Source organism: Dicentrarchus labrax, unplaced genomic scaffold, assembly GCF_905237075.1.
Source record: "Dicentrarchus labrax unplaced genomic scaffold, dlabrax2021, whole genome shotgun sequence".
Lineage (NCBI taxonomy): Eukaryota > Metazoa > Chordata > Actinopteri > Moronidae > Dicentrarchus > Dicentrarchus labrax.
The window spans coordinates 17,175,906-17,201,376 of record NW_026136709.1 but is presented as its reverse complement, the minus strand read 5'-3'; the positions used below and the strand labels follow the sequence as shown (position 1 = coordinate 17,201,376).

At 40.5% G+C, this 25,471-nt stretch overlaps 1 protein-coding gene and 1 long non-coding RNA gene across 5 annotated transcripts in view; both read left to right on the top strand.

Annotated features, from left to right (window-relative positions):
• fam49bb (family with sequence similarity 49 member Bb) overlaps positions 1–6,097 on the top strand; it is a 33,545-nt gene extending 27,448 nt beyond the window's left edge. For all 3 annotated transcript variants that reach the window (XM_051411105.1, XM_051411107.1, XM_051411106.1), the window contains 5 exons: positions 3,255–3,371; positions 3,462–3,541; positions 3,620–3,746; positions 3,826–3,896; positions 5,308–6,097. In XM_051411105.1, the coding sequence (XP_051267065.1) occupies positions 3,255–3,371; positions 3,462–3,541; positions 3,620–3,746; positions 3,826–3,896; positions 5,308–5,371 (459 nt within the window). In that variant the 3' untranslated portion in view covers positions 5,372–6,097. The remainder of the gene's footprint in view (positions 1–3,254; positions 3,372–3,461; positions 3,542–3,619; positions 3,747–3,825; positions 3,897–5,307) is intronic.
• A 12,109-nt stretch (positions 6,098–18,206) lies between these two features.
• Positions 18,207–23,665, top strand: LOC127369590 (uncharacterized). 2 transcript variants are annotated; one of them, XR_007886090.1, is made up of 4 exons: positions 18,207–18,429; positions 19,298–19,380; positions 19,494–22,066; positions 22,271–23,665. It is a non-coding gene; the product is annotated as an uncharacterized LOC127369590 (long non-coding RNA). The 2 variants fall into 2 exon arrangements; XR_007886089.1 differs by having other exon boundaries at positions 19,494–23,665.
• The last annotated feature ends 1,806 nt before the right edge of the window (positions 23,666–25,471 follow it).

Genomic DNA, 25,471 nt, shown 5'->3' with positions numbered 1-25,471 from the left:
AGTTTTAGTGTCTTTCAGCTCATCTTTTTGGTTTCACAACCTGAAATGTTGCTGTTTTGGTTCAATCTCACCGCTCATCATCCGTGTTCCAGCTGCAGTAGGCACCTAATAATGATGCTGTGTACTTGCTTAATACATAAATAAGAAACCGTTTGAGACTCTAGATACTCTACCAACCCCTTGCATATTGTTTTCACACTGTCCTTTAATACATTGTTTTTATAAAAAATATCCATTTCAGCCACTTTAAGTGATTATGAGCCAAAAAGTTTGGGATCCACTGATCTAAATTATTACTGTATGCAGAAGCATTTCAGCATTTTCCTTAACTGGAACTAGTTCAGAATAAATACATGCACATACTTTTGGTTATATTGTTTTCTGTAGTTAATTAATCTGTACTATGTTTAACAATAAAGCATACATTTAGTTTAGTGTACCATTTCAAACAAAAGTAGCTTTTACGTCAGCTATCAATAGATTCAGCGAGAGGTTATTGTACTACAAAAATTCTCATTTTAGTTTTCAAGCAGTCTGTAATTTAGTATTTCCATGTCGCTGGCCCAGATAACATTTAAAAAAATGTGCGTCATCATGATTCTTCACTCAGACCTGATGTTGATTAAAGCCATCAGTTCTCATTATAATCCCAGCACAGTTCAGGCTGTATCAGTAGGAAGGCAGCATTGATGAATGAAGTTTACAGACTGTTAGAGCCCCCGGGAGTGAGGAAGAGTGCGGCAGGAAGTGTCTCGCAACATGAAGTCAGAGCCCCACGGGGAGTATCAGAGAGTTTGAAGCACAAGTTGTGGGGCAGCAGTGCGTGGCGGCAGAAACTGATCCCAAATCAGTAGCGTGGCCCAAACCCTCTAGGGTCTGAAACACCTGATTCCAGGTCTGTCTGTACAGTAGATGAGGCCTTCTGGGATCTATTAAGGCAATAAAACCCCCTAACAGTAGCCAGTGCCTCAGATTTATCTTTTTTGTGTGTGTTTTCAGTGTGTTTTTACAAATATTCATCCACCAAACCTTCTTAACTCTTCATCTTATCTTTTGAGTTTGGTTTAAACAAACTCAGATGCGCGTGCCTGTTTAGTTAAGTTAGTTTAGGCCGATGTGAGATATGTCAGTCAAACTGCAGTGTGGTTTATTTGGGGTGTGAAAGGAAAAAAAGACAAACTACAGAATTTAAAAGGAAAAGCCTGAATAAAGAAGAGGAGTAACATAACGAATGCATGTGCACAGCATCATGTTACATCCAGTTAGATCTTTTCCTCTTGCCACCTTGACACAAAACCAGACTAAGTGAATCTGAAAGAGGGTTCATTGTTAGTGCACGCCTAAACACATTTCGATGTTTTCATAATGTAAATGTAAAGTTTCCAAACTAGCTGCCATCTTAGCAGAGAGCGTTCGTCCAATCAGCCAGCCAGGAATGACTACAAGTGTCCAATGCTGGGAAGCAGCACGACCCCTCGTGCCCAAAAACGCCCCTGTGGAGATGTGCCATTAGTGTGGACCCAATTAACCAAAACACAGGTGTAACACGAGACCCACGAGTGTACATTAAACCACAAACAATAGATTTATTTAAGTGCCGTAAAAAGGAAGCAGCTCATTTAATACAATTTTAAGGGTTTTATAGGATGTTTCCTGTATTGATTGCGGACAATAGCTTTGGAGATATGAAATTCAAGGACTCATTCAGTCTCCTGTATCTGTCATAGTGCACCTCAGCAGATATACATCTTTATTCAACAGCTTCAAGGACATCTAGAACTTTGGTGCAGGAAATAGTGAGCGTTCCCGTGTGTGCAGAATGAACTGAAACTGCTCTTAGTTTGGACCGTCTGACAGGAAGTTTTATTCTCCAAACCAGAATATGCCATTAGGCAAATGGGCTCAGACAAGTTGTCGTTAGGACCTGTCACAGCTGAAAGACGCTCCCTCTGCCGTCCTCCCTCGTAGTCTCAAGCAGCAGCAGAAGCAATTTAGTCACCACTCAGGCAACTGAATCATTCAGACATCTGAGATGAAACACATCTGTCCCCGTGGTAAAAAAAAAAAAAAAGGTCTGAGCTCATATGCCATCATTTGTTAAAACATGAATTGGTTTGAAATTTTTGGGAAGATTATTCATATTCTGTCAGTGTTCTCATCAAAGAAAAAAATAAAAGCGGGAGAAGTTCTTATTATTTAAATATGCGGACAAATTTAGAACGGGCTGTTCAAGAGACACCTCGTTCTTTGTTACCCGCCAGGTGTTTTCAACGTCTTGTCGAGAGATGAGTTAGTCCGCTGGGGAACCAGGAGGAGCAGCAGGGTTGGCTCATGTGGTTTATATCACTATTTTTCAGTCATGATGACTTTATTTAATGAAATTGCTTTTATGTGCACTATCACTGTGCCCATGACAAAGCATACATTTTTACGTTTCATCATATTTCATCACAGTAAAGAGCAGTCCACACCACCAGCTGTCCTAAAGCCTCCCTAGAGCAGTTTAGATTTGTCACTTATCTGTCTGACAGACACTATGTGCATCAAGATGTGTAGTTCTAACACTCAGACTCTTACAATAAGTTGTCCATTACAAAAACAAGACTCATTCAATAAGACAGCATGGTGGCTCGACTTAATGGGAGGAATAACCAGAGCTTTAAACCTGTGCACGAAAGGTGTGACTGTTAGATCAAAGACACTGATCCAGGTGTATATTAGTCAAGTAGCTACAGTACGAACACAAAGGCATCCATTTATCTTCTTAATCATCTGTTGTCTTTTTTCAACTTTCCTGTTCTTTGCAAAGTTAGACAACAACATCCTGATAGTAGCATCAGCAATAGCGTTTGCACGTCACTGGCGATTGCGGTCTGCAAGCTTCCGTGGACACATTCAATAACGTATATGCAACGCTCAAACAGTAGAAAATATGTCCCTACATAATGTAAGTGTTTTGTACCCGGATTGATTTTACTCCATATTTGGAGCTTGAACTGGACTTTGAGAAGCCCTGTTTTTTATATGTTGTGAACATGTGAACTATGTTTGTAAAGATCAATCGAGGCCAGTTTCACAATGTTCATGAAGAGCAACAGTGAGCAGGGGAAATAAGTAAATGATCCAATAAATAAAATCAGTGCCTTTTTCTTCCTGTATGCTTCTCACAAGAATATTAACTATTTCTGTCCATTAAATTTAGGATGTATATTTAGAATATTCTAATAAAATGTAATTATTTTAATGATCTTCAGGCGGAGGGGGAGAATGAAGTCAACAATGAACTGGCCAATCGGATATCTCTGTTCTACGCCGACGCCACGCCCATGCTGAAAACATTAAGTGACGGCACAACAAAGTTTGTATCGGAGGTGAGACTGACGGGAGAAAGCAGTGAACACTTACGAGCAGGTATGTGAAAGCATCATCTCATTCCTTTTTCTTTTTCTGCCTCCTCACAGAACAAGAACCTGCCCATCGAGAACACGACAGACTGCCTAAGCACGATGGCGACTGTGTGTAAAGTCATGTTGGAAACACCGTGAGTAACTTCCTGCGTTGTTAGAGTCCTGTCAGTCATACATTCACGTGTCTAACCCCATGCTTTGCGTCCTTTCAGGGAGTACCGCAGCCGATTCACCAGTGAGGAGACGGTGTCTTTCTGCCTCCGGGTGATGGTCGGGGTCATCATCCTGTACGACTACGTCCATCCTGTAGGAGCCTTCGCGAAGTCGTCCAAAATAGACGTGAGTGCAGCCATGTTCGCTCCTCTTTCCCACTTTACAGCTTGTTACATAAAGCTAACAGTCTGTTTCTTGTACACAGATGAAAGGCTGCATCAAAGTCCTCAAAGATCAGCCCCCGAACAGTGTAGAAGGCCTTCTCAACGCTCTCAGGTAAGCTCATGTTCAAATCAATTTGTGTTTCCCCCCTACAGCCCAGCATGAAATGTGATTATAGCCACAGTCTGGCAGAAAACACACTTTTCAACCCCCTAGTTGTGGTTTTGAAGAGGAGAGGGCTGCTCACGCTGTGAGTTGAATGATGTTGGTGCCTGTTCATGAGCAGCAGTCAGACCTCTTGGTTTATTTCACTCCCCCGTCAGCAGTGGTGACTCATTCTCTGAGCAGTCCAGGCGGGGGGATTCGGTCAGCTGCGAGCCCTCTGTGCTGGATTCGGGTTGGGTGTCGAAGCCTCTCCAGAAAGGCCGATTACATCTGACACCTCGTCCTCATTACAGTCCCCCAAATTGTACCCTAACGCTCACAGCTGCTCGAGCTGACGGGCTGTTTCTGTGGTGACCTCACATCCCTCTCTCATCCCTCTCTCATCTCTCTATCTCTCTCTCGTCCCGGGGCTGGAGGCTGGCCGCCGCTACCCGGTCGCATGAGGTCACTCGCATGCCGAACTCGACAGATTTTCTTTGAGCGGTTACAAATTTTATCTGACGGAGGATGACAAAATATTGTAGACGTATGCAGTGGTGGGAAGTAACTAAGTACATTTATTCAAGTACTGTATTTAGGTATAGTTTTGAGGTAGTTGGTCTGTACTTGAGGTGGAATATTGTACTTTTTACTCCACTGCATTTATCAGCTAGTTGCATAAAATGGAATATAATATACATAAGTGTTTTTTATTAGTGTGTAATCACCTGATTACCTTAGAATGACCCTAAAACATTGCCTGTAGATAAAGCTGTTGATGTTTTTCTCGAGTTTCGCAGCCACCGTAGTTTCTCCTTCACGCTTGGAATGGGAGGGTGAAGTGAGGGAGTTTCAATCTGCAACCACACCACTAAGATGCCTCTCAATCCTACACACTGGTCCTTTTTTTTAAATAACAGTTCAAGATCTAAAGAGAGCAGATTATCCATCTTTTTTTTTAAAACATTGGCAAGTATTTGAGAAGAAAACAAAAACTAACTTTATATAAAGTAGTTAAAAGTATCTCCTAGAGCTGCAAAGAGTAATTGATTAGTCGATCAACAGAAAATTAATCAATTAATCTGTTTGTAGCTTCTCAAATGTGAAGATTTAAAGCTTTTCTTTGTCATACAGAACTTTAAACTGAATATATATTTTGTATCATTGATCAGACAAGACATTTTAAGACCTCGGGGCAAATAGGAAATTATTGCGGGTATTTTTCACAATTCTCCGGCAGTTTTATAGAAAAAACAATTAATGGATTAATCGAGGAAATAATAAGAAGATTCATGGATTATTCATTTTTGGTGATTATACTTTTACTTTTTTAATACTGAACTTTTACTGTAAGTACTAAAGTACTTTCTCCCACCTGCAGGTACACAACCAAGCATCTGAATGATGAATCAACCAACAAGACTATCAAGAGCATGCTGCAGTAGGACTGAGCTGCTGCTACAACTGCTTGCCTCACACCCTGCTGGGGTGGACGCCACTCTCCTGACTGATGTCGGTGCACAGAATGTTTTTTTTTTTGGTTGCTTTTTTTTTATTTTATAATGGAAAAAGAGCTACAGCTCCGCCCTCTTTTATAATGCAAAATGCTACTGCCATTATGAACGTCTTTTTCTGTGCCAAAAAGATGTTGCTGATATGTAATGTTTTCGATAAAAGGCCATGCGACAATGGCAGCTAATGAAAGCATTGTGGATCCTCTGGTGTTTTTAAAATATGTCTTGTTTTCCCTATATAAGGGACAGGAGTGCTTTGACTTGAAAATTTAAAAGAGAGATATATAGAGTATATATTATTTTTGTTTGATTCGTTATTTAATATTACATCCTCTGCATGATGAAAATTATGTATTTTCCTTCTATTTAAAAAAAACTAATGGTTCAGTTTAATTTGTCTGCTCTATTGTGCATCATTAAATGTTTCGTTATTGAAATGGTACTTGTTGAAATGAGATTTAAGAGTACTGTTTTTATATTTTTTATAGGTTTTAATTTGTGCATATGTCCTTTTTTTTCATAGTTGTGTTGTATTTTTCATTTGAAAACTTTAAACTGTGATGTGTGCAAAATCAAAAATTAAAATTGGGATCTGTACTGTTAATGAACGGTATGTTGTGGCTGGAGAAATTAAAAGGAGAACTTGGTTTTCTACAACCCGCCTTGTCAGGTTTGATCTCTTATCTCATATTCGTCGTCTCCGGATGGCTGAGAGGAAGTCTTATTGCCAAGGTTTGTTCTTTTCTCATGTGTAAGGCAGTGAAAGACATATTCTCATGCTCAACCACCACACAGGCAGTGAGGGAAGAACACTTTAGATCTGAAAGTTTGATTAAAAACAGACACAATGCCACACACGGAGGCGGTTTATTTTCTTTGAAAAGAGCTCAGCTTCTAGGAATACTTTCACAAAACGCTCGTTGGCCTTTGGTTTGAGAGTTGGATGAAAAGATTGGTGCCATTCTTATGTCTGTACGATACATATGGAGCTACTGCGTGCAGCTGCAGTTGGTGTTTAGACGTGTAAATTACAAATCACTATGTTTAGTTCACTTTTTTTCCCCCCAGTCATTGCTTCTGTTTAAATGCACGTCAGCATATGTAACAGTAAGACTCATTATGACGCGGCGGTCGTCACTGTTGTGATAGTATTTAAGGTTTTTATACCAAACATGATGTAAAATGTTGGTATTCTGGAAGTTATAAAGTTTAGTTAATTATATTTAATCATTTTTTTACCTATGATTTGTCTGTGCAAAGGTCAAAACATTGCCCAATAGACCTTTTTTATATAATTGTTAACACTTGTGTTTACCCTACTATTTCATGTCAAAATGGCTGCTGTGAAAAAGGTCTGTTGACTGAATTATAAAAGCCGTAAGTGGTACTAAATGAAGAGCTGAAAGAGCCGGCTCCTATTGCTGAACTGACCTACAAAGAGCTTGAATTCACATCACAAGTGAGCGACAAAGGAGGCTCATTGTAGTCAGTCCACTCTGAATATTCAGTGTTGGTTTCTACATGTACTGAACACCTCTGTTAGCATAAAGACTGGAAACAGGCCACGGAAACAGCCAGTCTGGCTCTGTCCGACAAAGTCCTCCTACCAGCACCTCTAAAACTCACCAATTAACACGTCGCATCTAATTTGTGTGATCTGTATTTAAAATGGGCCAGTTGCCAGGCAACCAACAGCCTCCAGGAAGGCCAAGAAATAGTCCGACACACAACTTCTTTCTTCTTTTTTACACTTCTGAACTAAACTAAACAATGAGAGTGTTAATTAATGTGTTCTGGTGCTGGTAGATGGTTTTTTTTTTTACCTTCTCACAGAGCCCGGCTGGTTGCTCCTCTTGTTTCCAGCCTTTATGCTAAGCTAAGCTATCGACCTGCTGTCTGTAGCTGCCATACAGAAAGGAGAGCGGTATCAATCCCATCATCTACCTCTCGGTAAGAAAGCAAACAAGTGTTTCTCCTAAAACATCAAACTATTCTATGAAGCAGTAATGAGTCAACGTGAACAAGGTAGAATAGATTAGCTCCAGTAAAGATAAGTTGAAAATGGAGAAGAAGTGTTTCTCTCAGTCGAAGCAGAACTCTCCCTTTATACGTTCGTCATGGTGACATATTCTCTGAATGTGATTCTGTCTTTTGTGCACACTCTTTCTACTATAGTTAATGGCTCATTAAGAAACATAATTGTACGATGTCAATGACAACTGGTCATCACCCTTTCACGAAGCTTTTCTGGATCCATTATTCCTTCTTTCCACATTAAAGGTTTCCTCCCTTTTTCTCTCCATTTTTAAAAAGACTAACAGAAATATCCTTTCAATTCATTTTCAGCCCACTAACCTTTCTCATTTTATTCCCCCCTTGTCAGTGCTTTAATGTGTGAAGGGGGCTTCTCTTCTTGGGTGGGCACTGCAGCACTATCAGCAGTGCGTTGGAGAACTTCTCAGGGTCAAAGAGAGAGAAGCAGCAGAGTGTGGATGGGTGTGTCCTCTGCAGCATCACTGCACTAACAGACATGGGAAAGGAAGGAAACAGGAGGGAGTGAAGGAGGCAGACGGGAGGAAATAAAGTGGTTTAATCTTGGGTGGTGTTTAACCTTGAGGGAGAAGGTGGTAAAAATGGGAAAGTGCTGCCCCATAGCTTCTGTTGTAGTTTCTTTTAAATGAATGAATGCAGCTCCAGTGTGGTTGTAGAGCATGCAGCGCTCACAGAAAAGAGCTGCCTGTTTGTCACAGTGACAGCTTCTCAGTGGGCAGCAGCAACATTGTTCTGATCTCCCACCGTGACCCTCGATGTAGAAGCTCTCGCTCAGCCTGCATCATCAGCTGAGACGGCAACGCTGAGAGAAAACCAAGTCAAAGGAGGCTTTATTTTACCCTCCTGGCAAAGTTTTCAGTTTTTTCTATTTTTCTATGGATTACAAACTACTATGACTATCATCATGTGAAACAGACACACAATGTTTTATCTGACATAAACTTAATGTAGATATAAATGTAGTTTGTTTATGTTTGCATATTACATTCATATTTCTGTGAGGCTGAGTGAATGTATTTTATTATTTAATTCCCATTGTTGGAAATCGCCTGGGAGATTTATTCCTGTTAGATACTGGTATGGATGCTTGACATAAAGAAGGTGCACAGTGTGCACATCGAACCAAGATGTGCACGGTGGACAAAAACAGTATAAAAAAGAAAAAGAGAGGCACTAACACAAAATTTAAGAAGGCAACATTTTGACATTCTTTGTCATTTAGACCTTGAAAGTGTGGACTATCTCTCTTTTTCTTTTAACAATCATGGATGTGAAACATTTTTTGAATGTGGCATGTTCTTCGTGGATGTGCCAATACCATGTTCCCCTATTTTATTTTGCTTTTAAATTATGTATCAGCATTTGGACAATCTTGGACGAGGTGTGTCTTCCTAGCAGGAAATAGACACCTCCACACTCAATTACAATAAACCCAATGGACTAACACCTGTTTATCCATTATTCATTTGGAGATATCTGCAGTGAGCATGCATGGTGCAAAGACTGAGACAGCCTAGCATTTTATTCTACTCAAGTTAAAGAAGCTGATGTGTTATTTTTATTTTTATTGTATTTTTATTTATTAGAAGTGAAAATATATTTTTATGCAGACTCCAAGAGACAAGAATGATTTTTATGAAACATGTTGCTTCTTTTCCCTTTTTGCACCTGCATTAATGCACAAATTAAGGATATCTAAAATAAGTTTTCACTTTTTTCTGCATTGACCCATTTAGGAAGCTCAGTCTTCTCCAGATTTGCTCCTGAGGTCTCCCATGTACTGCACCAGTAGGAAATAAAGCAATGTTGGATCATTTCTTGTATGCTGATCTTCAAAAAGTCTCACAACTTTCTGTTCCTCAGGCACGGCAACTGCCCACTGTTACCTCCACACATGGGCCCTTAACAGAGGAACATATAGCTGTATGAGGACATCCAAGGCGGCAGAGGAAGTGAATTATGATGTTGGTCACACCTCGCAGAAACATCTCACGGCCCTGATCGCTCAGAGGGCTTTAGGACGGTTGTCACCATGCGGCTTACATTATCACAGCTCGGGCAGAAAGGAGCTGATGTTTTGAGATAAATTTTACAACACCAAAGAGTGAGAGGCTACGAAGAGGTGAAAGGGAGTTTTTAACTGGTTATAAAAGAGTCGCGGTTTAACAATAACCTGACTAGAAAGGGCAGATATTTTCAAAAAAGCAGGTGATTGAATGAACCATCTGTCTATCATAGAGCGCAGTCAAACGAGTGGGAGAGTGAAAACAGATTTTCCACTGGGAAAAGTGTCGTTCTTTGCTCTTCTTTCTCCAGTTCTGATATAAGTGTCTTCTCGCTGCGTCACACTTAGCGCCAGTACTTACTCAAAGGACGCTGATTGATCCCATGATTTTGTGATCTTACGAGTCCATCTGCCTTGCAAGGTTATCTATATGACCTATAACGAAACCATCAGTGAGAAGATTGGCTTTGACATTTTAAGAATATATAATTTTAATGCTTTTATTGCCTTTGTTGGATAGCGATAGCTGACTGGAAAAGAGTGATCCAGCAAAGGGCTATAGGTTGGTATTGAACCTGAAGGTCTCCGCCTTTATACATGGGGCACAAGCTCTACCAGGGGAACTAACAGGGTGCCTGTTCTTGAAGAAAATCTTATTTTTAGTGTTTTATATATTTATATTTTGAGATTATGGCTGATACTGGGGCAGGATCACCAAAGAGAAAAATAATTGACCAAAGAACAACAAAAAATTGTCCTTATTCCTCCCAGACAGGTATGTCTATATATGTGGAAGGTTGATAACTTCAGCTTTGTCAGCCACATTACTGTTTCTGGAATCTTTTAGTAGGAGGCTTGTTTCACTATCGTCATGTTACAGTTATTAATCTTACAGACACATTATCACAATGCATCCTGCTAACAGTATTTAAAATGAGTTACACCTTTTTGCCACTCGTCTCACAAACAATTGCACCCGCTAACGCCAGATAACATCTTCACGTCACGAGACGGCGGAAACACTACCAACTTTATCCACAGGGGCCGCCAGAACCAACACAAAATGAAAGTTCCTTGTAGCTGCTTTAAGAAAATGTTTTGAAACGTTTGTTTTTTTGGGAAGACATATCTCACCTCCTCTTATATAAGAGAGCTTTTTCTCATGTTGCTTGACAGTTTGACATTTGGACTATTACAATATGTGCCACCGTGAACTGGCACAACTGTCAGTTATTTTCTGAGTAAAGAGTTTCTTCTTTTATTCCAGTGAAAGCCCCTTGCAGCCTGAGAACTGTGTTCTGTCCATAAACCACAAGGCCCTAACACATTGCTCATCTGTCTCTTGGGTGAGAACAAGTTCACTTTTCCGAGAAAGACAACGGCTATCCTCTGAGACCACCCCACCACCCTCTCAACCACCCCTTCACACACTGTCACAGATGCAGAGCCCCCCCCAAAGATCCCACTTCCTTCTGTACGTTGCTTTAATCGGGGGAGTCTTAGTTAATCAGTCGTGTCAAAACATTAACGGCTCATGGAGGATCACGTTTCATGCCAACAAAACTGAACCAAGAGTGCTGTAATCTCTGTCCGTTGGGCAGATAGGACTATTTGCTTGGGCAAAGCATCAGTGCTGTATCAGGAACTAAGAGTCAGTGAAAGTATTGCTACATGAGTGCGAGGGCACAAGCCCAGTTCCTCTTAAAATACTGTCAAAGAAAGTGGTCGTTTTACACCAAGACATATGTCCTTTTTTTGTTTTAGTGAACTTCTGCCCACAAACATCCTTTAGCACATTGACAAACTGTCTTTCTATGTTGAGATTCAGAGTTCAGACACACCAGGAAGAAAGTGATCTGTCACAATCCCACAATGATGCCACACAGAGACGCATTTGGATTTTATTTGTGCAAAATTACTGCTGAAAGTGTGAATATTCAGAGTAAGGTAGTTTGATAAAAACATTTTCGATTGGAAACAATTAATCGATCCACGGGAAATTTAAAGATTTACTTTTATATATATACATTCATATATATTCTATATACACAAAGTAATAACACTTAGGGCACCAAATGACCGGCAGCGACCCCGGATTTATCACCACTTTCGACCAAGAGTGACAGTTACTACTGTAGTATTGCGTGTACATGCGTGATGATCTTAATGTGTGGATTCTTTATATCTTATACACATGTCAATGCTTCACACCTCTGTCAGGAGATGCTGCGAGTGTGCGATGTCTCTTCAGAAGTTGTCATTTCCTTGTTGACAGTAGAAATGATGTTGTACATGTCGACCCTCGCTGACCTTCCTCTGCAGGTCTCCACACCAGCCCTTCACACTTGGCAAAACTGCAAACAGCAGCTTGTCAGGGTGTTGTGACACATAGGTTAAAGCAGAGATAACAACAAGTTTTTCTCTTTGTAAGCCACTTGTAAATCTTACTTAAATGTGCCCTTTGCTGTAAGTTTAAATGAAAATAAGTATTTGACTTTTTTGGGGGGAGTTTCGACTGCATCAGTCTTAATCAGCGTATCTAATTTTTGGTTGAAAGCTTTGGAAAAAGCTACCACTATTACTATAAGTCCTACTACTCCAAGGTCCACAATAAACTCTCACGCTCAGAAGAAATATTAGTTCCACTTTCTAATAAGACAAACAAAGGGTTTATAAACTGTAGCTGATGTTGATTAATAATAATAACTAATGTATTAATCCTTTGTAGATCAATAATAAACCAACTATAAGCATAACACTTGCCATTTTAATCAAACACTTTAATGAAGGCGTCTGGAGCAAAATCAACTGCTGGCAACTTCTTAATTAGTGAGAGCGAGTTGAGAGTGAAAAAGATAAACCAAGCTATGGTAGATAAACACCAGCCAAATTACTTAATCACAACCTGAAGACTGTTGATATTAGTGATTTATTACTGGTGAGGAATGCCTTAATAAATGACTTATAAACCATTAATACAGTCATTATGTAGATAAAATGTAGCTTGTAAGAAAGGAGAAACAAATATCTTGTCTTTTATACATTTATTTAGGATTTATTACAATCTATAAAGCATTAATAGATAATTTATTAACCTTTAATGTAGCCATTTTATATTAAACAGTGCAACTGGAATCTCATCTGGACATTTTGACTGATATTTTCCAGGCCAGTCAAAGTGTTCTGATTCAAAACCAAGAATAACCTCAAAGTGCGGTTCAGACTAATACCTGGGTTGGACATCGAGATTTATTTTTTTTTTTTTTTGTCTGTGTATACAAAACTGTCATGCCTCTAGTCACTTCCACTTGCAGTTTTGATACACCCTGCCTATTGCAATTTCCTCAGACGGAGGTCCTGAAGGGAGTCGACCGTTTTCTGTCTTTCTGTACGACCATAAATCATGGCTCTGAGTCCTGATGACTGTGCAACTGTGGTTAAAGTCTCCACAGTCGAGGTTCGTCTCCAGCCATCCTGTCACTGAGTAATATCCGACTGAACGGCACAACATTCAAAGGAGAGGCCTGTCTGTGTGTGAAATCTGCTGGTGTGGTCTCACCAAGTTATTGTGTGTTCAGTGGTTGTCCCGTTCAGGCGAAATAGTGAAATAGTTTCAGTTTTTTTTATTCTTGGTAACAGGAAGTCGACGACGACTGTGGAAATATCTGAGACCCTGATACCGCTTATGAAGCTGGAGCGAGCAGCCGACTAGCTTAGCTTAGCATAAAGACTGGGAACAGGAGGAAACACATAGCTGAAAAATAAAGCCTACCAGCCCCTCTCAGGTTCATGAATTCATATCATGTAATCTCATAAACCAACGTGTGAAAATAACAAATGAGGTTTTGAGGCGTAATGTGTGAAACTTATTTCTCAATATCTTGTTGTCAAATTGTATATATTGTATACAACTTGTATTTCTATGAATTAAACATGTTTATTAGTGAGCTTTAGAAGTGTTTTTGTTTGTTTGTTTGTTTTTTACCTATGCACGCACTATATACTCTGTTTCCAGACTTTATGCTAAGCTAAGCTTACTGTCTCCTGGCTCCAGACTCATAGTTACCATACTAACTTGAGAATGGTATCAATCTTCTCGTCTATCTCTCGACATCAAAGTGGGATTGTGTTTGACTGCAGATTGTGATTTAGGGAAAATTAATTCTGAGTATATAAAAAAATATTGGCAATTTTTCTATTTTTCTTTTACTGAAGGTTTGAACTTTTTCATTCATCTGCTGGTTTATTGGTTAAACACAAAGACCACTAGTGCAGCTTTAAGTCCTCAGAAAAGTCCTTTAAGCTGCTGCCATCAGGAATGTGCTTTAGATTGCCTGTATGTGAAACAAACAGCAGGAAGTTTATTTTTTTTTTTTTATGAGTAACAGTTTATTGGTTTTTCAGAAAATGTAAACATACAAACATATCCATCAGAAAAATGAAGCAAATACACATACAACAAAATAGAATTAAAGGAATACATAGCGCGACCATAGACAAAGACTTTAAAACTAAAAATACATTTTAAAAAATAAAATAAAAAGACAGCACAGAGTACTTGAGTTTACAACCTTGCCTGTATATAGATACAGTATTCTATCAAAATGTATCCCTCAGTCATGTTTTCTAGTTAAATGCTATGTTTATGAGCCGGAACGCCATTAAATGTCTGCAGTGTATGAATGATACTTCCCCCATTTCAAGTTGTACTCCTCCACTTTATCAAGCAACCTATAGGACAATTGTTCTAGGGCAGCCAGCTGACCAAGAGAGGTGTGCCACAAAGATAGTGCTGGTGCAGAGGAGGCTTTCCATTTTGAATTTTCCGGCCTAACATGAGGACAGTCTGGGTCCAGTTAGAAAGTGGAGGGGTCAGATCACTTAATGCAGAGGGGTCACCCAAAATAAACAGACTAGGGGTGAACGGGATATTCTGGTTGATAATTTTCTCTACGATTGCATGTAGGGAAGACCAAAATGCCTGAATTTTTGGGCAACTCCAGAGCATGTGTACTAGAGTACCATTTTTGTCCCGACACCTCCAGCATTCTGAGTTGTCAACCAAACCAACCTTGTGCAGCCTGGATGTTGTCCAATAAATTCTATTCAGTATTTTGAATTGGATAAGTCGCGTTCGCAGTTCCCTTGACATTTTTTTCCCATTTCTAAGAATTCTGCCCCATTCTGCATTTGTGAATGACACCTTTAGGTCAGTTTCCCATGTCATTTTAAGGGACAATATATTAGAGTCCGAGGCAGAGGCTTCATGGCCGCGCCCAAAAATTGTTAGGACCTTCTCTAACATGTCACCGCTCGGTGGGACTAATGAAGGGGAGCCGAAGACCTGCACCAGGAGGTGTCTTAACTGAAAATACTTCCATTGTTGATTACGTGGTTAGTGAAATTCCTGTCTAAGTGCCTTAAAAGATTTTAATGTCCCATCAAGGTACAAGTCTCCGAGCACCCTAATCCCTTTTTCCAACCAGAACTTCAGAGGAAGGGAGATTTATTCATACAGAGCTTGGGATTTTGCCAGACTGGTGCCGATACGGATCAAATTTAAAGATCTTAGCCACTCTCTTCCAGACCCATGAATGTGGGACAAAATGGGATGTGACTGATTCTGTTGGACTAATTTAGCTGTGATGTATGCTATGGGTGTAAGAGGGGAGGACACAGCGCTTTCGAGGTGGAACCACGGGGGGGCTCTCTCCGGGGGCAAAGACCACTGTGCCATATGCCTGATGGGGAACGCATAATGGTAAAACAGCAAGTTGGGCACACCTAACCCTCCTCTGTCCACTGGCCTCTGCAGCTTTCGCAGGTTCATCCTGAGGCGTTTGTTATTCCATAAAAATGTATAACAAAGTTGATCAAATTGTTTGAAATAGTGCAAAGGAATTCGGACTGGGGGAGCCTGTAGCAAGTACTTGAATTTCGGTGCACAAATCATTTTAATGATGTTTTCCTTTTCCCACATAGAGAGATACAATGGAGACCAGCGCTCTATATCAGTCTGTCCAGTAGGGGGTCAAAATTTGTTTTGATCAGATCCATCATTATGGGGGGAATGTTAAACTGAGATATTTAATGCCATTCTTAGGCCAGACAAAAGTGTCTCACTGGAAGAGGGATTTGGGACAATATGGTGTGAGCAGGAAGTTTTATTCCAGAATCCATTAGACAGTTAACTTGTGTACAGACTAATGGATGCACCTACACATTTGAACGTATCCTAATCCTTGTGTATGTCTTCTAACCTATTCCATACTTGTATTTCTAGATGACTTTTTTATGTATGTAAATTAATTCTCAACTACTGTTTGCACACTTGCTTGCCTTAAATTGTCCCCTGAGGGACGGATACAGTATTTTTGAATTGAATTGAAAATTGTATTTCTCAAAACTTCTCCTTTCACATGTGATGTGTGCTGCTACTGTGCCATGCTGTTCTATGATATTCTGCATTTAAGATAGCAGGTTAATTGTTGTATGTGTGTAATTATTCCTCTTTTGTTTTCTGACACACATGAGGTTTTTAATGTTATGCTGAGCTTTTTTGACAGATTGTCGCATCAAGATCACAGAATAATTATTTATGTTGAGATCAGGAAACAGACTGTTTTCTGTTTTGTGATCTCAACAGGAAAATAAAACATCTTTACCTCGTCCTCTCTGTAGTCAGGCGTTCTTTGTGTCAGTATTTATGCAGAAAACCAAAAGATATATTTCTTTGACAAACAGAGGAAAGCCAAATAAAATACATTTTGTACGTATTTATTCACATTTTGTCTTGACTATCATAGGCCAGCAGTATTATTCAGAACTAGTTGTAGAAATTAGATTTATTGATATGAAAATGTCACTAATCTGTTTAATCTTCAACATCATAGATAATGTCAGTGACACTCACTTAAATCTATTTATACTTGTGTAAAAACAGCAGTGGTTTTGGCTCTACAATGTTTCCCTCCAAAGGCTGATGGATTGTATTTATATTGAATCAGAAACCCGGCAGTGTGTGTGTGTGTGTGTGTAGGTGTGTGTAGGTGTCTGTAGGTGTCTGTGTGTGTGTTTGTCTGTGTGTGTGTGTGGAGAGGAGGGAGGGGTGTCAGCCGGTGCAGTGCTGCTGCTGCTGACTTTAGCCGGAGCCGATAAGCACCAGCTGCTACTGAGCGTTCACATTACTGTAATCAAGCCGTGTTGGCACCAGTTACACTGTTCCTCTCCACCTCTAGCCTTCATGCCATGCTTCAGGATTATCTTACATTCCTAGAAAGGGCGCTGTAAGAGATGTCCAGCTTAAATAAGAATTTTAGGTGAGCAGATTTTTTTGCACGTGGGGGTTATTAATTATCATTGCACTTGTTTTCCAATGCATTTCTTTTATGGAGTTTTCTGTCTGCGAGAGTTAAAAGAAACACATCCTATTGGCAGATCACTCCACCAGCATCAAGAGAGATTCAAGTTTAAGTATAATTATCTCACTTGTATTATAATACATTTTTAGGTCTGAATATGACTTGCTAACATCCATATTCTTTGCAGTGCACAGCATCCTCCGCAGCACTCTCATCACTGACCTATTACTCTGCAGGGCGTGTCACATGAGAAATGAATGGACACCAGCAACTACAGCTGCTGTCTTCCCTGCAATATTTCTATCCAACACATTAAAAACAAGCCATTTCTTCTTCTTAAACAATAAAATTTCACATCATAACACTTCACAATCCACATCCACTGCAGCTGTTAATCAAGGTTGCACCCAGAATAAAAATCAATCAAGGTTGTGTATCTGTTTCTTTTCATTGCTCTTTGACATTATCTGCTTTCGACTGGTACAATAATGATAGACTTGGCAGTAAACTTCCCAGTGTCAAGATTATTTTGACTTATTCACACCCACTGCGTAGACACCTACACACAAATAACATACAAACACACAAACTTGATCTGAGCCTGCAGGTGGTGCAGTAGCATCAGCTTTGGCTCGCAGCTCTGTCTGTCGGCCTCTCCCTGACTGGAAGAAGAGCTGCTGACTGGAACACATTTCCTCCTCCGCTCTGCAGAAGGAAAACACTTATTCAGCTCTTATGGGAGAACCCCCCCCCCGTCTCTGGGGTTAGTAGGGCTGAGGATATCACCACCGCTGCTACAGACGTCCCATCCTCATCACTCTCTGACATGTCAGAGCACCCAGTTTAAACATTTTGTATTGATTTGCTGTTAAATGTGGCTAAATCTATTAATCAGCCGCACATAATCAAAGTTGGCTTCTGATGTGGCGGATTTTGTATTTTTTTGCTCACGTTTCATAAATTAAATGTATGTTTGACATTTTTGGAAGCTCAAGTTGATGTTCTTGTCTTCCAGTGTGTCGAAACCATAAATTTGCTTTTCACAGTGACCATTTCAGCCTGCGGTATTGAGGAGGGAGATCGTTGTCAGTGTGTGAGAGTGGCCTCAGGGTGATGATAACTGACTGAGCCCAGTTGCTGTGTGGGACGACCTTCTCTGGTCTTTACAGCCTGGCAACACCCTCACACCTTCATATGCCTCTGCAGCGCGTATCAGCCTCCTCCTGCACCCCCCCCACACACATACACACCCCTTTTCCTCCTCCTTTTCCTTTTTTAACAACACACCCAACCACCACCACCACCACCACCATCAACCCCTCACCCTCCTGCTACTCCACATGAATAATGCAAGGGACCTCCTCGATCGTCGCTACCAACATGCCACGGCATGTTTTATTCACACTAAAGTCAGACATATCTCCCCTCGCCGCTGCCCAGATCCATGAGCCGCCCGCCGGCCTCAAAGACATCAGCATCAGCTCAGTGTGTCTGCCCGCTCAGTCTCCTTGACCTGCACATCCCTGCAGAGGAGAGCGACACCACTTTTTAATGGAAGTGCAGAGCTGGAGGTAAATATTTGAATTTAATTCTGCACACCCTGTCACATCCTGCTGACAATAAACGCTGTTCGTTCAGTCGTCCTTTTTTCCATTTCAGTTAGCTGCTGTCTCCTTGTTGTTGTTTGCATCTTTTCAAGGTGGAATTATGTCTACACGCTTAACAACACAGTGAAATAAATATATATATTTTCACTTTATTATTGCATTTATTGTTCTGTTGTCTTTCACTGTGTGCTGAATATATATGTCAAAAACAATATTCTTTCTTTTAAATTTAAATAATTTTTGATGACACACTCTGCGTCTTAAACATGAACTGGTTCCACTTTCTTAAAGGGCAATCAGAAGTTGGAACTAATTGCCTTGTTAAGGGTTAGTAAATCACTTACTAAGGTATAGAGATTCATTATAATATTATAATAATATATTAATAAGAGACAATTTGTGTTGTCAAGTATTAGACTGTATGAACTCTGACCTTCTGGAAAAAGGGCTACAGACGATCTGGACCAAAATCTATTTCAATCCATCTATTTCTCCATTTATGAAACTTATTAAGCATTTAATAATAGATTACTCGCCTTTATAACTGCATTATTACCAAGAAACAAAAAACGCCACCAAAAATAGATTTGGCAGATCAAAATTGATGTATTAAATAAAGCCAATAGTTATAATTTATAAACCCTAAAGGGTGCTTTTCCCCTCTGGCTAATCCCGTTAATCCCTTCAATCACATACAATTGCATAAAGAAGAATGTGGTGTAATATAGTGTGTTTATATATCAAAACAAATCCTTCCTGTTCCAGAAACAAATCAAATCTTAAGACCCCTCTTCTCACATATTCTGTTTCACTTTAATACATCAAATTACAGAAGCTGCAGATGCTCCAACTGCTGCCTCACTGAGGTTTTTACATCATAAACAATGTTTACCTGGACTGACCGTTATCGTGAAGGTGAGACACTCCCCAATCCCAACTGTTTTGTGTATCATTTGAACATGCATGAACCCATGAGTAACCACCAGTGTTCCTGTTTTGAAAACAACACGCTTCCCTTACTCCAACAGACGGTGTTTCCACATCAGAGTATTTCACCCTTATCTGACAGCCCGATCACCTCCACTCATTATCTCGTGGCACGGTCCGAGAGGCAGCTTTGGTCACGCGTTACCGACCCGCCATGGCCACGTCATGCGGGGATGACAAGACTTTGATGAACCATTTGTTACCCTACGGGACTCATGTCTCTTCACCTTTCTGAAAGTACTTGATTTATTATTAATTTGTGTTCCCGCCGGGGCTGAACCCTCATTAGCAGGAAGGTCCCAGGTTCAATTCCTAGACTTTTCTATGCAGGTTTGATCATTCAGCTGGATACTGTTTTCAGCAAATACAACTATGTCCTCCTCCTCCACCTCTGAAACAGGTTAAACAACAAGGACTCCGACTTCTGTTTTCACCAACAATAATATCTTGCATCATCTCATCTCTTCTTAGTATGCATCTCGTAAAAATGATCCCTCACCTCCGAGTGGTGAAACGTCCAGCGTCCAGATGGTCCGCCATGGCAGCCTCTTCATCCTTGGAAGCATCGTTCGGTGCTAAAATGGGCTGTTACCAACGCTGTTGCATTCTTTCTATTAGCAAGGAATATGGGCACTTTTATTAACCCAAAACCTAAAAGAATAGAATGTATTATGGTGTTATTTCACTCATATAGTCGTATAAAAACAACCCTCCTGACCAGCCTACGGATAGTATTTGTTTTGTTTTGCACCAAAGACTTCCATCACAGCATTACATCAAAGACAAAAAGTCATGTTTATTATGTTTTAACCTGACCTTTAACATCACCTTCCACCTACTTTATGATAAATTTAGATAAACCGCTGCTATATTTATTCATGACATTTAAGTCCACACCTCCAGACACCATCAGGTATGGACATCACAACAGTTACATAGATGCATATAGATATTATCTAATCAGATGAAAATTCACTCCTCTGAACAGCAAAGAAAACACAAGAGTGGAAAGAATTGATGAGTGTAGAGATGAACTATCAAAATATTAGAAAAAAATAACTATATTGTTTATAAATTAGCTATTTTGTGTCACCATTAAACATAATGCTGCCTTGTTTATGTTTTCCTTCAGTGTCTGTAGGCGGTGTTGTAAAAGGAGATGCCCCTAGTATTTAGTTGGCTTTAACTACACACCACACACCATATGACAACCTCATTTAAATACCCTTAAAGCACTCATTTATGTCTAACATGCCTCATTTTATGGATTGTGGATGCTGCAATGCCCTTTAGACCCAACAAGGAGCCTCCTGGGAGTCTCAGAATCGGCTCCTGTCCAAGTTTAGTAAATATAGCCTGAAAACAGATGTCACTGCTCAGATGGCAATCAGGAGGAAGGACAGTGGGCCCAGTGGAGCGATCCTGGCCGACAGAGGTCATGTTCTGCGGTGGGAGAGTAACTGAGCACATCATTGAGCGCTCAACTTGACCCTCGTTGAGTTATTGTGTGAGGTGGTCTGGTCTGTTGGGAGGCCCTACTTAGATCACTTACATCCCACGCTACCTGTGGTGCTCCAGAGACTGTCCTGAGAGAGTAGTTTGTGTTTGTAGGTGTGCCATCTATGGGTGTTAATAACACTATCAAGGGAGAGCTTCAAAGAGAAAACATTTTTGCTTCAACTGAAGTCAATTTTGTGTTTTTTTTCATGCTAAATTCATAAAAAATTGAGTTGCTTTACATCAAGTGTTTTCCTTTTTTTTTCTCTCCTTGTGTGAAGTGTTCCCATCATTCACTCAAGGCTTACTTAACCAGCAGAGTGGAGATGAAAGCTTGAGCATTCGAGTACCCCCAAGATCCTTTGATGCCCAACCATGAAGTATGTCTTAGAGCTTTTAGCATTCCTGACTCTGGAAATCAGTCAGAAAGATTTTTTTTGTCTCTGAGAGCAGGAGGTCCTCACGGTGGACGGTTTTCCTCAATTGAATGTATGTTGTTAGACTGTTGAACCGAAATGCACTGAGTCAGGTACTGCAAGGCCACAGTCTGTCTAATCTTACCATGCAACTGCTGGATATCTGTTGAGCAACAGCAAAACCGTTGTAGAGCGTTGTGGGTGAAATAGATGCAGAGCGGCTTGTTTGTGATAGTGTGCAGCAGTTGTGCATTGTTTGTTCCAGATACAGTGCAGAACCCCCTATCGTTTCTCTTCTATTTTGAGCACAGCTGTCTATTAGCTGAGTGCCTGTAAGCCAGTTTTTCTGCGCTCAGCTTTTTGTCAACTCTGCGGAGATTTGGGTAATGGCTTCCGCTCAGCTTAAGGAACAGCTCTAAGTGTGCAGACAGACTTCATCTCCTTTCCTCAACGGACTTTCCTCATCAAAAGGCCGAGTCCCAGAGGCCGCTCTCCGCTGCCTGCACGGGCCCTCCTAGTCTCAGCTGTTCGGACTCTGGAGAGCATAGGGCCCACTCAGCTGTCTGTTCCCGTCCTGAACCCCCACCCCTCTGCTAACCACCGACAGTATAACCCCCTCTAGAATTGACAGCATCTGTCATTGTCACTCATTCAGCAGCTTTCTGATGTTTGACCTTTTGAGACGAGAATGTGCTAGAACTGTAAGTACTGTTTGTTTTATCATTATTCTCCTTTGTTCTGCTGCTACAGGGGAATATTACTGCTTGACAAAGCTGTAAATATCCTCTTTCAACCTCTTGTGAACGGTATGTGACTTAAAGTAGAGCAATATATCATACATAAGAGTGCATGAGCAGATAGATAAATTACCTGCAGCATCACTTCTCATTGACCTTTCCTTTCAGATTGAAATAAAGAAACGGGCAGAATGAGCCAGAAGCTTCATGACGCATAAGATCACGCCTTCACTCTTTTTATTAGAGGCACTCACTGATCCGCGGGCTCCGTTCCCCTTGCGGGGGAAGTCGTTTGTCAAAGACAGATCCCTTCAGGAGCTCTGCTGGATTTAGGGGTTTCCTCCGCTGTTCATGGGGCACATTTCCCAGAATTACACTCATTCATGATGAGTGAAAGCATCCAGAGGAGAAAAAGAGGTGCCTCTCGCCTCCATTCAGCAGCCCAGGCCCCTAATCTCTGCTGGGACAGCCCACAATGAGAAAGGAAGGCCGGCACTCACATCAAGCACCGGCCTCTGTAATAAAGGCACAATGACAATAGATAACATTTCATGGTATAACATGGACTGCCTCATCTGTGTGTGCTGCTAGAAACTTTTAAAACACTTCAAATACCTCAGATGTTTTTAAACCACATTCCTTTGACACACAGGAGTAATTATTAGTTTCATTATAATGACTGCATGTGTCATTCATGGCAGATTTATGAGTCTAGTTTTTAATGGTTCACATTCGTGTTACTCTTCCGCCACAAAGTGCACTAATAAAAGCATACAGTCAGCGTATGTATGCCAGAAAGTGAAGCACAAATAGGTGTGTGGTTCCAAACAAAAGATACGTAGATGAAGATAATGTATCATCGCCAAAATATAATCATTTAACCCCAAACATTTTCCACTTATGTACCTTTAAGGTTATTAAAATCATATTATAACAGCACTGTACACATTCTGTATCAGCTTGTTCCAGCAGCTCTTAAGTGAAGCTATTTCATGTTTCCACATATTCAAATCCATGAAGCATTTTGTATCTTTTCAACATTTGGGATCTCTACTAGAGTTTGAAACAAAGATATTTTACACTCGGCTGCACAACATGTTACAAGTTTGTAAAGATTGACACGTCAGTGGGCCACAGCTTGGTGAGAGAGTTGTTAATGAACTAAGAGAAGCAGCTGGATTTTATCCTTAGAGATGCAATTTTAGAGGCAGTAGGGGTTTTATAAAAGTTTTACTAGCTGAAGAAGTAGAGTAGAGAGTTTTCTCAGCCAATAAAGTTTGGTAATTTCATAATTTCCTGCAGTTTCCTTTAAATATTCATTCATTTATTAATGTAAACTTTGTTTGCATGCTAGCTTGTTTACAAATGTTACATTTTTGCATGTTCAGCTCAGCTGCCGACTTTTTGGTTATGCTACCAATTATTTGAATTTGAATTAATTAATTGGAGGTTGACAGATCGGACACACTCTCTATTAATTATAAGCAAATTACAAAGCTTGTTTACAAACAACGTTGAGGAAAAAATTAGGAATTTACTCATTATTAATTAATCTTAACTTAATTAATCGTTCAGAGGTCAAATCAGAATATAGAGTAATAACGGTTTTCCATTGTTTTTGGCACAGTGACAAGCTGAACATTATTCCACAAATGCATACTAAATAAAGATTAAATACAATTGATAAAACATCTGTACATATCTTAAAAGTGTATATTCATTATTAATTGCTGTATAATACTGTACATCAATATTAATATTAATAAAAGCTTTAAGCAATAATAGTTCTACATACCTGGATGTTTTATTTTTAATATAAATATGTGCTTTGCATTAGTTGTGAAAACAGCTTGGAATCGAAACAGCAACCTGGACAAAGTAAATACTGAGTGTGTGTGTGTTGTTTGTTTAATGAGGTGCATTAACAGACTGGCTGGAGGCAGTCTGCAGGATATCTGGCCTGGAAAAACTTCATCCAGTAGCTCTATGACCTGATCATCACCTGGAGGAACACCAACGAGCACTCATTTATACCTCACACCTGCTGCAAACCAAAAAACAAATACATACTAATTTGTCTTCTGTCTCTTAACTGGTTTAGTCTGGTGCACCGGAAACCGGTGGCCTAGATTTCCCCAAAACAGCCAAACAAAGCCAGAGGACATTTTGGTAAATAGCGGTAGCCCTTGGAGCCGGTGGCGCTCTCCTCTTCTGGTGTTGTTGCTAGGAGACAGTGGGTCTAAAATCTGGCTTCGATGAGGTGCACCTGCTTTGTGGGGTCTGGCACATTCGGTGTCTGCACATTCAACACATGGGAGGAGGAACTGATCTGAGCTGCATGAATCTTGGGGGAGTTTCTCTGCTTTCTGTGCTGCTTCTCCTGATTAGATAATTGAGCTGAGTTGAGTGAAATCTTCAGGGACAGGTGTGCGTGTGTGCAGGTGTTTTCTGCTCTTGTGCCCGTACTGTACTGTACAGCCAAACACGCTCTCCCAAAACTATAGAACGTCCTTCGCCTGTCTTTTCCGAGTCAGTAAACAGCGTGAGCTCAAAAGTCAATAAAAAGGACAAAAGGATTTAAAATCATGCAGCTTATGTGATTTTGAAGGGAACGAGGGCGTCCTCTCTAAAAGCAGTCACACCCAGTTTACTGCTCATCCCCATTAGGTCCATAAAGATGGAAAAGACGCTACTCTTCTCTGTGAAAAAAATGGGTCAGTTGCATTATAATTCACTGACATGTGGGATGTGAGCTGAGGTGATAAGAGCACAGAATGTGTGATTATATAACTAGGGGTTCGGCTTTAGGGTAATCTCCAGTTGCTTTGCTGTTGACCAGTCAGCTGGGACCCAACAGCTGCCTGCTGTGACCCTGAAAGCATCAAGAGGAGCTCTACTGTACATGCGATCATGTGGGACAACTATATCAGCCTGCATAACTTTAATAAATTCACACCTTTTCATTTTGTCACAACTCACGGATGAGTAAAAATAGACCTCATTTACAGACCTGTTTCGAGGAAAGTGAGGAAAGTGAAACAAAGCTCTTCACTGTGCATCACGTGAGGATGAAAATAGCATCACTTTACCGGTGTCTCATTGGTTCCTCTGTGCTGCTATGTGTGTCAGCCTCCGTCTGTGCGGCTTCTGGGCTCCACTGTACTGTGTGCATGTGTCAGACTGGAGCGCCTCCAGCTTCAGTCTGGAAGATGATCAGCTGGGCGCGACAGGGTCCGCCAGGGAACCAAAGCCAACAGCCAATAAACACGTCCGTATCCGCACACGCTGACCTGCTGAGCTGCAGAGTGTTAATTGTGCTGTGGGTCATTAGGCTGAATACAGGCATATTTCAGACCTGGCCTCTTTGCA